The sequence below is a fragment of the Ranitomeya variabilis genome, chromosome 4 (genome assembly GCF_051348905.1).
Source record: "Ranitomeya variabilis isolate aRanVar5 chromosome 4, aRanVar5.hap1, whole genome shotgun sequence".
NCBI classification, from domain to species: Eukaryota; Metazoa; Chordata; class Amphibia; order Anura; family Dendrobatidae; genus Ranitomeya; species Ranitomeya variabilis.
In genome coordinates this window covers 238,545,230-238,561,787 of record NC_135235.1, presented here as the reverse complement: position 1 = coordinate 238,561,787, position 16,558 = coordinate 238,545,230, and the positions used below count along the sequence as shown (strand labels likewise).

Here is a 16,558-nt window from a genome sequence, read left to right as displayed (position 1 = left end):
CGCACAGTCTGAAGCGGGTGTAAGGACCCGAGTGTGAGAGGCGAACATATGTGCTGCGCCAGGCCATGAATCCCAGCCCCGCAGTGTTTTAACAATGTTAAGACACTGCGGGGCTGGGATTCATGGTCATCGCGAACCGCACCGGCCGTCATTAAATGATGTCAGAAGATGGGCAGCGCTAACAGCGCTAGGCAAGGGGATAACACGACAGCGCAGACTCCTGTACAGCAAACAACAACGCTCAGGAGGCTGCACCCAGCACCAAGGTGGGATTCTTGACATCTGTGCTGCGTCTCATTACGAAGGGAACTCACGCCTCCAACACAGTTTGACTGTATAAAGGGCTAAATGTTATACGTGTTTCATTCAGCGTGTGCAAGGAGAAAAATTAAAAGAGCAACCTTTGACTTGTGCAGCACTACTGCTGCATAAGCTGTGGCTCTTCTACTTTGTAACACCTGAGGGGGGGTTAAAGGTTACCTTTGAAATTGGTTCAATTAGGCTTCGGCCTACACTCTGCTCCCCCTGCAGAGCCCGGGCTCCAACACCGCCAGTTGGGGCCCGGTACTGCTAGCTGCACAGAGAAAAACACCAGCCAATGTGTCAGTGGGGTTCAGCACCGCCAGCTGTTCCCCTGCTGTGCAGCCGGCAACGTGTCCTGCAACAGCCACGCAGGCACAACAGACCCAAAGCTGCCGCCAGTGCAGGCTTCGGCCTACACTCTGCTCCATCTCCTCCTCCTGCTGACCCTGGGCTCTAACACCGCCAGTTGGGGCTCTAGGAAGACAAGCTTGAATAGGTCCCCATCCTGGTTCCAGCACCGTCAGCTGGTTCCGGGCAGAGCCTTTGGCTTAGGTGCCTCCCTCTGGGTATCCGAGTTCCACCAACGTCAGGTGGTCCTTGGTAGTGCTTTCAGGCACGGGTACCTCCTGCTTAGTAACCGGGTTCCAGTAACGTCAGCGGGTCCTCGGTAGTTCCATTGGCTCTTGGACCTTCGGCTACCCATCCGGGTTCCAGCACCGTCAGCTGGTTCTCGGCAGTGTCTTTTGCTCTTATACCTTCTGCTCCCCATCCTGGTTCCAGTACCGTCAGCTGGTTCCGGGCAGAGCCTTTGGCTTAGGTGCCTCCCTCTGGGTATCCGAGTTCCACCAACGTCAGGTGGTCCTTGGTAGTGCTTTCAGGCACGGGTACCTCCTGCTTAGTAACCGGGTTCCAGTAACGTCAGCTGGTCCTCGGTAGTTCCATTGGCTCTTGGACCTTCGGGTAGCCATCCGAGTTCCAGTTCCATCAGCTGTTTCTCGGCATTTTCTCAGCCTTCTTGTACCTTCTGCTACATTTCCAAGTTCAAGAGACTAAACACGATGACCCGGAAGACCACCCCTAAGATGACGACGACACCAGAGACGACAACCACCGTGATGACGACGACCCTGGAGACGATGACCCTGAAGACCACCCCGATGACGACGACCCCGGAGACGACAACCACCGTGATGACGACGACCCTGGAGACGATGACCCTGAAGACCACCCCGATGACGACGACCCCGGAGACGACGACCCTGGAGACGACGACGACGACCTGGAAGACCGAGAAGCAGAAGAACAAGAGGCTGCAGAACAAAGAGCAGAAGAACATTAAGCATAAGACTAAATATCAGAGCAAAAGATATTATCTAAATTATAAGCAGAAGAAGACTAAGCAGTGTATGGGGGTGAGTCCGTTCCTCCTCGTGGTGCCCCTGGATAAAGCCTGATGCTGCAGGCCAAACTGAACGCGGACAAATGTAACTGTTTTGTGACAGGCAGAACGGAAGGTGTAATCTTCAAACTTTTATAGATAACAACTACGGGAATGCCTGTCACAAATAAGAATATGATGAAGAAGTTGAATATGAAGAAGATAATAGTAAAATAAAAAGAATATGAACAATGTAACAAAAAAAATAATAGGTAGAAGATGAAGAAGAAGATGAATAAGGTGAAGAAGTTGATGTCAAAGAAGCTGATGATGAGGATAATGAAGAAGAAAGTGTGGGAGAAGTAAAAAAGAAGGTGAAGGGCGTGGAAGTAGTGAAACATCAATATCTGACAAAATAAAATAAAAAAAAATAACAGTCAAAATCTTTCTAACGCCGAACGTCATAAAAAAAAATAAAAATCCTGCTATTCTATTTGATTGGGCTAAACCTCTGTGCCTTTAATGTCTCCGCCACCTCCCCCAATACATCCTACATTATTCTTAGTTGTTTTCCTTCATGTAGAATTAACCTACAGGAAAGAAAGGGTTTATTTTAATTCCGATATTTTCGTCCCATTGACTTGCATTGGGATCGGGTATCGGTATCGGATTAGATCCGATACTTTGACGGTATCGGCCGATACTTTCCGATACCGATACTTTCCGATATCGGAAGGTATCGCTCAACACTAGTGGTGGGTGATCGCAGAATAATCTCCATGGTGAAGAGAAACCCCTTCACAACAGCCAACCAAGTGACCAACACTCTCCAGGAGGTCGGCGTATCAATATCCAAATCTACCATAAAGAGAAGACTGCATGAAAGTAAATACAGAGGGTTCACTGCACGGTGCAAGCCACTCATAAGCATCAAGAAGAAAAAGGCTAAAAAACATCTAAAAAAGCCAGCACAGTTCTGGAAGAACATTCTTTGGACAGATGAAACCAAGATCAACCTCTACCAGAAATGGAAAGAGTAAAGTATGGCGAAGGTGTGGTCCAGCTCATGATCCAAAGCATACCACATCATCTGTAAAACACGGCGGAGGCAGTGTGATGGCTTGGGCATGCATGGCTGCCAGTGGCACTGGGTCACTAGTGTTTATTGATGATGTGACACAGGACAGAAGCAGCCAAATGAATTCTGAGGTATTCAGAGCCACACTGTGTGCTCAGATCCAGCCAAATGCAGGCAAACTGATTGGTCGTCATTTCATACTACAGATGGACAATGACCCAAAACATGAAGCCAAAGCAACCCAGGAGTCTATTAAAGCAAAGAAGTGGAATATTCTTGAATGGCCAAGTCAGTCACCTGATCTCAACCCAATTGAGCATGCATTTCACTTGTTAAAGACTAAACTTCAGACAGAAAGGCCCACAAACAAACAGCAACTGAAAACCACCGCAGTGAAGGCCTGGCAGAGCATCAAAAAGGAGGAAACACAGCGTCTGGTGATGTCCATGAGTTCAAGACTTCAGGCAGTCATTGCCAACAAAGGGTTTTCAACCAAGTACTAGAAATGAACATTTTATTTAAAATTATTGAATCTGTCCAATTACTTTTGGTCCCTTTAAAAACAGGGTGGCACATGTTAAGGAGCTGAAACTCCTAAACCCTTCATCCAATTTTAATGTGGATACTCTCAAATGAAAGCTGAAAGTCTGAACTTCAACTGCATCTGAATTGTTTTGTTTAAAATTCATTGTGGTAATGTCTATAACCAAAATGAGAAAAATGTTGTCTCTGTCCAAATATATATGGACCTAACTGTATGTGTAATGTAAGTTTATATCTTGGTTATGGTTGTGTATATGTGTAATGTGTGTATATCTTGGTTATGGTTGTGTATCTGTAATGTGGGTATATATTTTGGTTATGGTTGTGTATATGTGTAATGTAAGTGTATATCTTGGTTATGGTTGTGTATATGTGTAATGTGTGTATATCTTTGTTATGGTTGTGTATATGTGTAATGTGTGTATATCTTTGTTATGGTTGTGTATATGTGTAATGTGTGTATATCATGGTTATGGTTGTGTATATGTGTAATGTGTGTGTATATCTTGGTTATGGTTGTGTATATGTGTAATGTGTGTATATCTTGTTATGGTTGTGTATATGTGTAATGTGTGTGTATATTTTGGTTATGGTTGTGTATATGTGTAATGTAAGTGTATATCTTGGTTATGGTTGTGTATATGTGTAATGTGTGTATATCTTTGTTATGGTTGTGTATATGTGTAATGTGTGTATATCTTGGTTATGGTTGTGTATATGTGTAATGTGTGTATATCTTGGTTATGGTTGTGTATATGTGTAATGTATCTTCTATGTGATTATGTGGATAATGTATATGTTTGTGTATTTTGTCCATTCTTCTCTACACCATGTGTAATACATGTGTCTGCTCTACATACGGGCCCTCCGCTGTCAGTGTCTGCTCATGGATTGGGGCGCTCGCCACCTCCCCACAATCCCTTGCCCCGGACCAGACACTTTATCTCTCCCGTCTGATACATAATGTGTGATGGCTCCGGCCGCCCCGTGTTACAGGAATAGTTACATCCCAGCGATCGGATGGATCGTGCCGGAGAATCACAGACAGCGATGATCACGGCGCGGCCGGCCGCCAAACCGGCACAAGTCACGTCTGTAAATCCCCTGACAAATGTGTAACCAGCCATCTTGTCAGCAGCAAATCTCCTAATTACTGGGGAGAAACAGTTTCGCTATCCCGCGCCTCGTCCAGCTGGCTGCGTCTCCCCCCGGACCCCGCGCCCCATACCAGTGCGACACACAGAGAGCGACCAAAACTGGTGCAAAAAAAAAAAGCGCAACCACCGGGGACCGGACTGTAATCATCGTGCATTGTCACAGTATAGGCGAGAGGTCAGAAGATTGATAACACTGAGCATGGAGGCGAAAGTATGTACCCCCTCCAGGTGCACAATCAACTGAGAGCAGTAGCCTGCACTCCGCCCCAGACCACCACTGTGTTGTCTATATGGGGCAGTGAAGCAATAAGTCTCAAGTCATGACCAGCAGGTTCAGAATGTGCCCTCAACACCGACACTAGACCGGCACCCACGGCCCCCGCTGAGCGCAGCTGTCACTCACCGCTGAGGCCCGGCTGAGGTTTCTGGGTGAGCTGAGGACTGGAGGAAGGAGATTAATATAGAAATCATCAACATGTCAGATAATAGATCACTGGGGACCAAGACACAACCGGCATATTGTCTTATGGAAGACATTGTGCACCAAGGGGGTTATAGTTTGTATTCTTCTCCAGAGCTGAACTCCCTATTTTGCTCCCTGTATACAGAGATACATGATAAGATCCAGTCTGCAGTCACCACTAGGGGGAGCTCCCTGTATACAGAGACACATGATAAGATCCTGTCTGCAGTCACCACTAGGGGGAGCTCCCTGTATACAGAGACACATGATAAGATCCTGTCTGCAGTCACCACTAGGGGGAGCTCCCTGTATACAGAGACACATGATAAGATCCTGTCTGCAGCCACCACTAGGGGGAGCTCCCTGTATACAGAGACACATGATAAGATCCTGTCTGCAGTCACCACTAGGGGGAGCTCCCTGTATACCGAGATACATGATAAGATCCTGTCTGCAGTCACCACTAGGGGGAGCTACCTGTATACAGGGATACATGATAAGATCCTGTCTGCAGTCACCACTAGGGGGAGCTCCCTATATACAGAGACACATGATAAGATCCTGTCTGCAGTCACCACTAGGGGGAGCTCCCTGTATACCGAGATACATGATAAGATCCTGTCTGCAGTCACCACTAGGGGGAGCTACCTGTATACCGGAATACATGATAAGATCCTGTCTGCAGCCACCACTAGGGGGAGCTCCCTGTATACAGGGCTACATGACAAGATCCTGTCTGCAGCCACTACTACGGGAAGCTCCCTGTATACAGAGATACATAAGATCCTGTCTGCAGCCACCACTAGGGGGAGCTCCCTGTATACAGAGAAACATGATAAGATCCTGTCTGCAGCCACCACTAGGAGGAGCTCCCTGTATACTGAGGTACATGATCAGATTGTGTCTGCAGCCACTACTAGGAGGAGCTCCCTGTATACAGAGATACATGATAAGATTCTGTCTGCAGCCACTAGGGGAGCTCTCTGTATACAGAGAAACATGATAAGATCCTGTCTGCAGCCATCACTAGGGGGAACTCCCTGTATACAGAGATACATGATAAGATCCTGTCTGCAGCCACCACTAGGGGGAGCTCCCTGTATACTGAGATACAAGATCAGATTGTGTCTGCTGCCACCACTAGGGGGAGCTCCCTGTATACAGAGATACATGATAAGATCCTGTCTGCAGTCACCACTAGGGGGAGCTTCCTGTATACAGAGATACAGGATAAGATCCTGTCTGCGGCCACCACTAGGGGGAGCTCCCTGTATACAGAGATACAGGATAAGGTCCTGTCTGCAGCCACCACTAGGGGGAGCTCCCTGTATACAGAGATACATGATAAGATCCTGTCTGCGGCCACCACTAGGGGGAGCTCCCTGTATACAGAGATACATGATAAGATCCTGTCTGCGGCCACCACTAGGGGGAGCTCCCTGTATACAGAGATACATGATAAGATCCTGTCTGCGGCCACCACTAGGGGGAGCTCCCTGTATACAGAGATACATGATAAGATTCTGTCTGCAGCCACCACTAGGGGAGCTCCCTGTATACAGAGATACATGATAAGATCCTGTCTGCGGCCACCACTAGGGGGAGCTCCCTGTATACAGAGATACATGATAAGATTCTCTCTGCAGCCACCGCGAGGGGGAGCTCCCTGTATACAGAGACACATAATAAGATCCTGTCTGCGGCCACCACTAGGGGGAGCTCCCTGTATACAGAGATACATGATAAGATCCTGTCTGCGGCCACCACTAGGGGGAGCTCCCTGTATACAGAGATACATGATAAGATCCTGTCTGCGGCCACCACTAGGGGGAGCTCCCTGTATACAGAGATACATGATAAGATACTGTCTGCGGCCACCACTAGGGGAAGCTCCCTGTATACAGAGATACATGATAAGATCCTGTCTGCAGTCACCACTAGGGGGAGCTCCCTGTATACAGATATACATGATAAGATCCTGTCTGCAGCCACCACTAGGGGGAGCTCCCTGTATACAGAGATATATGATCAGATTGTGTCCCGCTCTCGTCCATCATTCTTCCCCCCAGTAATGATGGGACCCCCGCTGGGAGCAGATCTTGGGTGACGCTGAAGATAACCCGAATGACCCTGGCCGTCTCCCAATCCTCCTGTGGTGGGTGCAGAGAGCTGTGGACAGGACGCGCCGATCCCTGTAATGTAATGCAGTGTCGATCTCTGGGTCGTGCTCAGGACCTGCCATGGGTTAATGTCAGAGATGCTTTGCTCACACGGAGAGGAGCAGTGCCCGGGCCGCCGGCTCGTTTTTAGCTTGTCCCTAAAGGGCTTTCCAGCGGGATAACAAGGTGTCAGGACTCAGGAGCTTCCTCCAGTGTCTCGTTACAGGATAAGATTTCTGTTTACAAAACCCTGAAAGTTCACAATGTCAAGGAGAGCGGGCGAGGGTCCCTGAGGGCGAAGCGAGCGGGCATCGCTGCATCCGGCGCGGCACATTTCCCATTAACACCACGGTCGCACCGCGGCGTTTATGGTTCCACCAAGAACTGACGATTTTCGCTGCACTGATAGGAGCATCACCGGGAGGACGGCCAGTGACATCATCCGTGACACTATCACACCCCAAATCACGTCATAAAAGGACCTGTAACTGCTGGGAGTTGTAGTTGCTGAGCAGTCGGAGAGCCGCAGATGAGAGACCACATAGTAGAATCCCCTGACTTTGGTTTATTAATCTTTTTGTATAGACGGTCTTAAACTGTTCAGCAGCACAGAGTATTTCAGGAGGCGAATAATCTCATATCAATGCTATCGGTGCAGAGTGTGCGTATCTTCTTGGGATCCATTTAATTTAGTCAAGGCAGCTGTGCTGACACATTGTAACGCATGTCACAGCTGCACAGGAGCCCGGACCATTGACATTCACACATAATTAAGTTGTCATTATTTAATCCTGGACCCTCAGCAGCTGAAAGACACGACGTCCGCAGCTGAGTGTGACATGTCTGAGTGGCAGGACGATGAGTGGTGTAATTTATCGCTTCCACTCATTAGGCTAGCCTCACTCTTCTGTCTTAACAGTGATCATTATATTCAATCCGAGTCGGGAAAAGCTGGGTGACAAGCAACATGGCCGCCGTCACATGACTGTCACCCCACTCGCCAAGAGTCCTATATGTCATATGTACCTAGTAAAAGGATGGTACTTCCTGATGGGAGCTGGAGTGGCGTCCATTAGACGTGATGTTCAGGAAACCTGTGAGCACTAATCAATACACCACTAAAGAAGGGGCGGATATTGGTGGACATAATCGTCAATCACTTTACCAGAGGCAGACAGGAATATCATGGGAAATGTCCTCTTGGAATGAGGTACATCCCCACCGTTGTCCCCCTGTGATGCATTGAATCCTCTCCATTCTGCCCTGGGATGCAGTGCGTCCCCTCCATTGTCCCTGGGGAAGTGGTGTGTCCCCCTGTGATCCATTGAATCCTCTCCATTATGCCCTGGGATAGCTTGTGTCCCCTCCATTGTCCTCTGGGGATGTGGTGTGTCCTCTCAATTGTCCCCTGGGGATGAGGTGTGTCCCCTCCATTGTCCCCTGGGGATGTAGTGCGTCCCCTCCATTGTCCCCTGTTGATGCATTGAATCCACTCCATTGTGTCCCAGGATGCAGTTTGTCCCCTCTATTGTCCCCCGAGGATGAGGCTTAATCCCTTTTTAGTCACTTTGGGATGTGTCTTGCTCCTTGCAATGTCACCCTGAGGTGCAGTGTTTTGTCTTCTTGGGATGCAATGTATCCCTTCCATAGCACCCCTGTGGTGAATTTAATCACCTCCATTGTCCCCCATAATGCAGTGCTTCCCCACCGTTGTGTCCAGGGATGTGGTTTATTCCCTCTATTGTCCCCCTGTAGTGCAATGTATCCCCTCTGTTGTCCCCCTGAGGTGCAGTATGTCCCCTCCATTGTCCACTTGAGATGCATTAAATACCCTCCATGAACCTCAGGATGTGGTGTGTCCCCTCCATTGTCCCTAGAGTTGTCACTTGTTCCTTCCATTGTTCCCCTGAGGCAAAATGTATCCCCCTTACTGTCCTGCTAAGGTGCCATGTATGACTTCCATAGTCCCAATATGGTGCATTAAAAAAATCCCCTCCACTGTACCCCTCGGGGATTTGACTTATTCCCGCCATCATTGCCCTCCTGAGGTGAAGTGTGTGCCCTTTACTATCCTCCTGAGGTGCACTATATCACTTTCATAGTCTTCATGTGGTTCATTAAATTCCTTCCATTGTCCCCCAGGATGCTGGGCATTACATATATTGTCCTCCATTGTCCCCCATGATGCTGAGCATCACATATATTGTCCTCCATTGTCCCCCAGGATGCTGAGCATCACATATATTGTCCTCCATTGTCCCCCATGATGCTGGGCATCCCATATATTGTCTTCCATTGTCCCCCATGATGCTGGGCATCACATATATTGTCCTCCATTGTCCCCCATGATGCTGGGCATCACATATATTGTCCTCCAATGTCCCCCATGACTGAGCATCCCATATATTGTCCTCCATTGTCCCCATGATGCTGGGCATCACATATATTGTCCGCCAGGGATGTGGCTTGCTCCCTTCATTGTCCCCCTGAGGTGTGGACTATTTCCTCCATGGTCCCCCTGTGGTACAATAAATCCCCTCATTGTTTTCCCGAGATGCGGCACATCCCCTCCGGTGTCCCCTTGGGATGCTTATCTTATTTTTATCTTGATCCAAGGTATACTTTCATGAGGGGCATCCATGTCCAGGCTCAATAATGGGATGCGGGATCTCAGGACCTATCGCACCGTGGTTGTGAGGTCATCGCTGTAAACAGGGGCCCGGGAGAGCTTTATATCCCTCCGCAAACAGCATTAGGGAGGATCAGAGCTGGGCCAGGGCTCAGCATCCTCTTATAGATAATTAGGGGCCAGATCCCCCCCATCACAGGATAAGTGATGAGTGAGTCCAGACCCCACAGTGCTGGACAGGGGCCCAAACCTCACACATGGGGCCAAAACCACGATATATACTACAATGTATACAGCAACATGTAGTGCGACGACGCGATGTCCAGTACTGATATAACCTCCAGACATTACATCATGTGTAACTGATATCAGCCTCTCTTATAATGCTCCAGTACTGATATAACCTCCAGACATTACACCATATGTGACTGATATCAGTCCCTCTTATAACGCTCCAGTGCTGATATAACCTCCAGACATTACATCATATGTGACTGATATCAGCCCCTCTTATAACGCTCCTGTGCTGATATAACCTCCAGACATTACACCATATGTGACTGATATCAGCCCCTCTTATAACGCTCCAGTACTGATATATCCCCCAGATGTTACACCATATGTGACTGATATCAGCCGCTCTTATAACGCTCCAGCACTGATACAACCTCCAGACATTACATCACATGTGACTGATATCAGCCCCTCTTATAACGCTCCAGTGCTGATATAACCCCCAGACATTACATCATATGTGTCACGGGGAGACTAGGTGAGCAAGAGCTAATAACCCGGGCCCCTGCAATTTCCCTCAGACTAGGGAAATCCTGACTGACCCTCTACCTGGAGTTTACACTGATGGTGTGCACGTCCAGGCCTCGAACCTCACCCTGTCTCCTGTTTCAACCCTAGGCTGAAACCCACGCCCACCACCCAGTGAAGAGGTAATACACCAATACCCACAGTTAATACAGACAAGGATAAAGGAAAATATACACCACGCCGCAGTCACTCAGGAATACACTATAAATGTGCAGGGCAAAATAAATACAAATATAGGAAGGAGTAAATAAGACTAAGGAAAATACACCACCAGCAACGAATCTCCAACAACCAGCTCTCCACTCCAGACCGAGATAACAACGCACAAGACAGAAGCTATAATCGGCGACGCCCAATGATCAGGAGAACTATTTAAAGGCAATGGGCATGGCCCAGCTTCCAATCCGAGGATCAGGTAAATTAACCCCGGAACAGCTAGACAAAATCTAGCCGACGCCAATGAGCAAATAGTGGTCAAAAGCGGAATTACCGCTGTCAGTCGAACGACCTGGTCTGAACAGCGTCCGACATGACAATATGTGACTGATATCAGCCCCTCTTATAACGCTCCAGTGCTGATATAACCTCCAGACATTACACCATATGTGACTGATATCAGCCCCTCTTATAATGCTCCAGTACTGATATATCTCCCCGGCCCTGTGTATTATAGCCCCCTAATCTCCTCTGCTCCATAGACAATGCTGTGGGTGATGCCCGTGTTAGGCTTCTTTCACACTTCAGTTGTGTGGCGTCAGTTGGGTCCGACATCGTGGCGGATCGACGGATCCGTCAAATTTCATGCAAAAACGGTTCTAACGGATCCGTTTTTTTAACGGATCAGCTGCCCTAATCCGTTAAAAAAACGGATCCGTTAGAACCGTTGCGAACGTTTTTACATCCGTTGCAACCGTTTTTTGACGGATCCGTTTTTTAAAAGGGGAGGATTTCAATGTGATTGGCTACTGGAAACTTCTGGAAAACTATATATAGCGTGTATTTACACCACATCTTTGAAAGGTTGTAGAGAAAGTGGCAGAAATGGAAGGAGTCCTGGCGAACATTGCAAAGATCTATGCAGATTTTACTTTTGAGGCAAATCAGTTGGCAGTCAGCGTTCGAGAGAGGGAGGAACGAAGACTGCGAATCCTACGGCAGCGGCGTAAGAGAAGGCTGTGGATCCATCCCATCACAGCACAACGTATGACCCGTGGTGTTTATTCCACGCTTTACATGGAACTAAGGGAAAACCCTCAAAAGTTCTTCAATTATGTGAGGATGAGAGCTGAAAATTTTGCATTTTTATTGGGCTATGTGGAAGACTGTATACGGAGACGAGACACCCAGATGCGATTCTCAATATCACCAGCAGAGCGTCTCATGGTGACTATTCGGTAAGTCATTTTTTTATTAAATGATTCTCATTCATCAGACTTATAACTGTGTTGGTTTTTTTTGTATTTTTTTTATAAAGTATTGTCTTTTCTTTTTGTTAACAGATTCCTTGCAACTGGAGAGTCCTTCTCATCCCTCCATTTTCAATTTCGACTTGGGATATCCACCATCTCGGGGATCATCAGAGATACCTGCCGGGCATTGTGGGAGTGCCTACAAGTGGAATACATCCCAGAGCCATCACAGGAGAGGTGGCTGGAGATCGCCCAAATTTTTCATCAGATTTGCCAGTTTCCAAATTGTGTTGGAGCAGTTGATGGAAAGCACATAAGGATCGTCAAACCTTCAGGCTCTGGGTCACAGTTTTATAACTATAAGAAGTATTTCTCTATTGTGTTGATGGCCATAGCTGACGCACAATGCAAGTTCATCGCTGTGGATATAGGTGCGTATGGACGTGCAAATGATTCACAAATCTTTAAAAATTCACCAATGGGGCGCCGTTTATATGGAGAGACATTTGATTTTCCGCCCCCTAGACCTCTCCCTGGAACCACCGGTCCACCGTTACCATTTGTTTGTGTTGGAGATGATGCCTTCCAGCTTTCCCCACATTTGCTTAAACCCTTTGGAAGTAGTGGACTGACCCAGAGGAAGAAAATTTTCAATTACCGTTTAACCAGAGCACGCAGAGTAGTGGAATGTGCCTTTGGCATCCTAACTGCCAAATGGAGAGTGCTACTAACTGCCATTAAACTGCAGACTGAAACTGTCGATGATGTGGTCAAAGCGTGCGTTGTCCTGCATAATTTTGTTCTATCAAAAGAACAAGTTTCCCTGGAGGATAATGTTTCAGAAAGCACCTTACGGGATTACCAAAACCCCACTTTTCGCAGTCCAGTTGCAGTCTGCAGAATGCGGGACAGTTTTGCAGACTACTTCATGTCTCCTGCAGGATCAGTTGACTGGCAGTATGAAATGGTGTAAAAAATTTATTTATTTTTATACTTGTAAAAATACCAATTTTTGTTTGCATACAAAATCTTTTTACTTTAATGCAGCATTGTATGTTTTGCAACGGTACCCTTTAAACACTGTTAATGTTACTATTGCCATAACCTTGGTGACTTAAAAAATTAAAAGAAAAAAAAAAAGAAAGACAATAAAAAATTTTTTAAACCAAACAACTGTTTATTTATTGACTTTTACAGATTCTCATAGTTTTGGGTGGAGATAGTAGCGGAGGGGCTGACAGGCGGGCGGACCACGTCGAGAGTGGGGGACAGGACATCACGGGGAGGAACAGAAGTGGAATGGGTGGTGAAAACATGAGGTTGTGTAGAGACTTGAGGTGCAGATGTGGTGTGTGTGAGGTATGAAGGTGTTGCTGGGATTGATAACGGAGAAGTTAAAGGGGAAGAATGGAAGGGGGACGTTAAAAACTGGGAAAGACTAAGGGGGGAAGGAACAAATGACGAAGGAGTAGAATGGACGGGAGGAGGACGTACAGGAGGAGGACGGATGGGAGGATAGACGGTGGATTGAGAGGGGAAAGGTGTTGACACATGAAGGGTAGGTGGAGGGGCATGGGATATCGCCTGCGCTAGAGCAGTGTGGCAGCCTTGCATCACATGCATCTGCAGGTCAGGAGTTAGATTTTCCATGTGCCTGAGGACCGCCTGAAAAAAACAGTGCCTTGGTGACTGGTTTGCATCTGATTGCATCCTATCAAGACGACTGCTGAGTTCAAGTATGCTTTTGTTAAGCATATTGTACCCAGCAGATGTTTGCTCACCCAAAAGCTTGATGGCATTCTGGAAGGTAGCATTCAGATGCAAAAAGTCAGGCGCATAGCTCCTTTCCTGACCTCTCTGGCGCTGCCGTCCTGACCACAAAGTTGGTCTAGAAGTTGCGGCAGTGGCAGAGGGGTGGGGTAAAGGGAACTCTAACTCATCACCTGCAGCTTCAAGTGACGAAGTCCGCCCTGCTGCTCCAGCGCTGGTGGATGAGGCTGAGGGATCAAACAAAAGGGTAGGTGCAGAAACAGAGGGGTCGACGTGGTCCCCGGTGGCGGACTCTCGAGGGATCGCTCCAGAGGGCTGCAACTCTGATGCAGGCTCCCGAGTGCTGCAGAAAGTGCTGTTAAAGAAGAAGAAAAAAAATATTAGTATCTTTATATTACAATTGCCCTTACTGCAAAAAAATTGAAGGTTACACATTTTTTCATTTTGACTGAAAATATGTGGTGTTGAATATTTACCTTCTGCTCAGCAGCGTCGACCGTAGGAACGACAGGGCTCTGGCATGTTTGTATCTGCTCCTGCGTCCTCTAGATCCACTCGGGGCCTGCATCTCCTTATTAAACTCCCTCTTGAAGCGATCCCTGATTGACCGCCACCGCACGATAATCCTGTTACCTGGAAAGAGATAGCAAAAATTGGTTACTATACACCACATTAAATCATGCTAAAATAAGGTTATGAAGTGTGAATACTTACGCGCTAGATCCTGGGCCCCAGCATCGAGTTCCTCCCAGTTATCCATAACAGCACTGCACACTTCCTCCCATAGCCGTCGGGTGATTAACTGGTCAGCATGGCGGCGGTCCGACATGTTCCACAGCGGCTCCCTACTTTGTACTGCTTCGATGAGGGTGTTCACATCGATGCCCTCCTCTTCATCATCTTGTTCGGGAGCACGCTGTGAAGCCTACGAAAAATATAACAATAAAAAGGGAAAGATTACAACACATGAATTTTACATTTTACTACACAACAAAACAAAAAGGAACTTACTCTTCGGCGACCGCCGCGATTATCATTCCGACGACTATGGGAGGTGCTTTGAGGAACTCTATGTCGAGCCCCGGATTGTGAGGACTAATAAAAAAAATTAAAAAAAAAAAAAATTAATAATGTTCTTAGATTGAGGCATATGTATTGTGTGTGCTGTCATGAATGTTTGTGTTGGGTGTAGTGCATTGTATGTGAGGATCGGTCTGTTCAAAACTTACACTATGCGCTCCCGCTCCTTGTCTTTCTCCACCCTGTCCGTCTCCTTCTGTAAGCCCCTCTGCTTCATATTCCTGTGAATACAGAACACATAAAGGGTTAAAAAACAATGACCATAGTTGTATCACCAAAAAATTTTACAGAACAAAAAAAAAAAAATACAATACCTCAGTTTGCTGCTGATGTGCTGGGGGGCTCTCAGAAGAAGACATTATGGTCTTTGCGTACCTCTTGGTCCCAAGTATCTGTAAGTATACAGACAGTTCTAAGCTACTATACACAAGGATAGATGCAGCTGTAGGATTTAACAGTTACATCTTTTTTAAAAACTTTTACATTTCATCCCACACAAAATGAAATTTTTTTTCTAACCGTCATACTTTATATGGTAGATATGCTTGATGCACAAGCTGCCAAACCCTCTAGCCCTGTTTCCCCACCAAAAAAACCCCCCAAGAACCCTTTAAAGCAACACCAAAACTGAAATTGATATGCGCAATGCGCATGTTGGTAAAAGCCACCTATCAAACCTTATCAAAAATGTTCCTCATTCGAACTTAAAATACCAATTCCAAAAATTGGTAATTATGATTACCCTACAGTTTGTATTTTCTAAAACCGGATAACATATTCTATACACAAGATTTGCATTACACATTTATATATATAACCTTTACTGCATGTTTACCCAATATTACATTTATCTTGAAATGAGACTACTGACAGTTTTGTGTAATTTTTATTACTATTTTTTAAAAAAAAATTTTTTTTTTTAATGGTACAGTAGGAGCTACACTGCTCTTTATTTGAAATACTATAACATTTGGGATAACAACAAAAATGCAGAACACATCACACATCATTTATACACACACACAAAACTCATTTTACACCACAGCTATAAAAAATAACAGCTTAAATAGTATGAAAAACATATAAACAGGGCAGGCAGGCGCACGCACACAAGCACGCACACAAGCATGCACGCACACAAGCACGCACACAAGCACGCACGCACACAAGCATGCAAGCACGCACACAAGCACGCACGCACGCACACAAGCATGCACGCACACAAGCACGCACGCACACAAGCATGCACGCACGCAAGCACGCACACAAGCACGCACGCACACAAGCATGCACGCACACAAGCACGCACACAAACACGCACGCACACAAGCACGCACGCACGCATGCATGCATGCTGGATGGCAGTACTCACATGGCTGTCTCAGGCAGGGTCTGGCTTGCAGGGCCTCTCTGGCTGGATGGCAGTGCCTGGCTGGCAAAGTCTTGCTGGCAGAGTGTCTCTGGCTTGCAAGGCCTCTCTGGCTGGATGGCAGTGCCTGGCTGGCAAAGTCTTGCTGGCAGAGTGTCTCTGGCTTGCAGGGCCTCTCTGGCTGGATGGCAGTGCCTGGCTGGCAAAGTCTTGCTGGCAGAGGTCTTGCTGGCTGGGTCTGGCTGGGTCTCTCGGGCATGGAAGGGTCTCTCTTGCTGGCTGGTACATTTGGGAATGACCTGTCCTCTTTATATAGTTTTTGGGTTGTCTGGGCAAAGTTGCAACTTTTTGGAGCATGCTCAATCAAAAAAAGCGGATTGAGGCGACGGATCCGCCAA

The 16,558-nt window shown here is 47.0% G+C and overlaps 2 protein-coding genes across 2 annotated transcripts in view; both read right to left on the bottom strand.

The window, feature by feature from the left end:
- The window catches only part of LOC143770592 (protein-arginine deiminase type-2-like), a 181,179-nt gene that overhangs the window by 93,787 nt on the left and 70,834 nt on the right, over positions 1-16,558 (bottom strand). The window lies entirely within an intron of this gene.
- Positions 4,855-14,677, bottom strand: LOC143767817 (uncharacterized). The gene is made up of 4 exons (XM_077256339.1): positions 14,426-14,677; positions 14,188-14,344; positions 13,704-14,066; positions 4,855-4,900 (listed from the first exon to the last, which is right to left on the bottom strand). Exons 1-4 carry the CDS (start codon positions 14,538-14,540, stop codon positions 4,855-4,857), a joined length of 681 nt encoding a protein of 226 aa, XP_077112454.1. The 5' UTR covers positions 14,541-14,677.

Bases quoted from the DNA above. Each gene is read 5' to 3' on its own strand.
- LOC143767817 (XM_077256339.1), bottom strand. From the start codon at position 14,540: ATGTCGGACCGCCGCCATGCTGACCAGTTAATCACCCGACGGCTATGG. The intron at 14,345-14,425 runs GTAAGTATTCAC...ATCTCTTTCCAG, and splicing joins TGGGGCCCAGGATCTAGCGC to GTAACAGGATTATCGTGCGG. The intron at 14,067-14,187 runs GTAAATATTCAA...CTTCTTTAACAG, and splicing joins TCGACGCTGCTGAGCAGAAG to CACTTTCTGCAGCACTCGGG.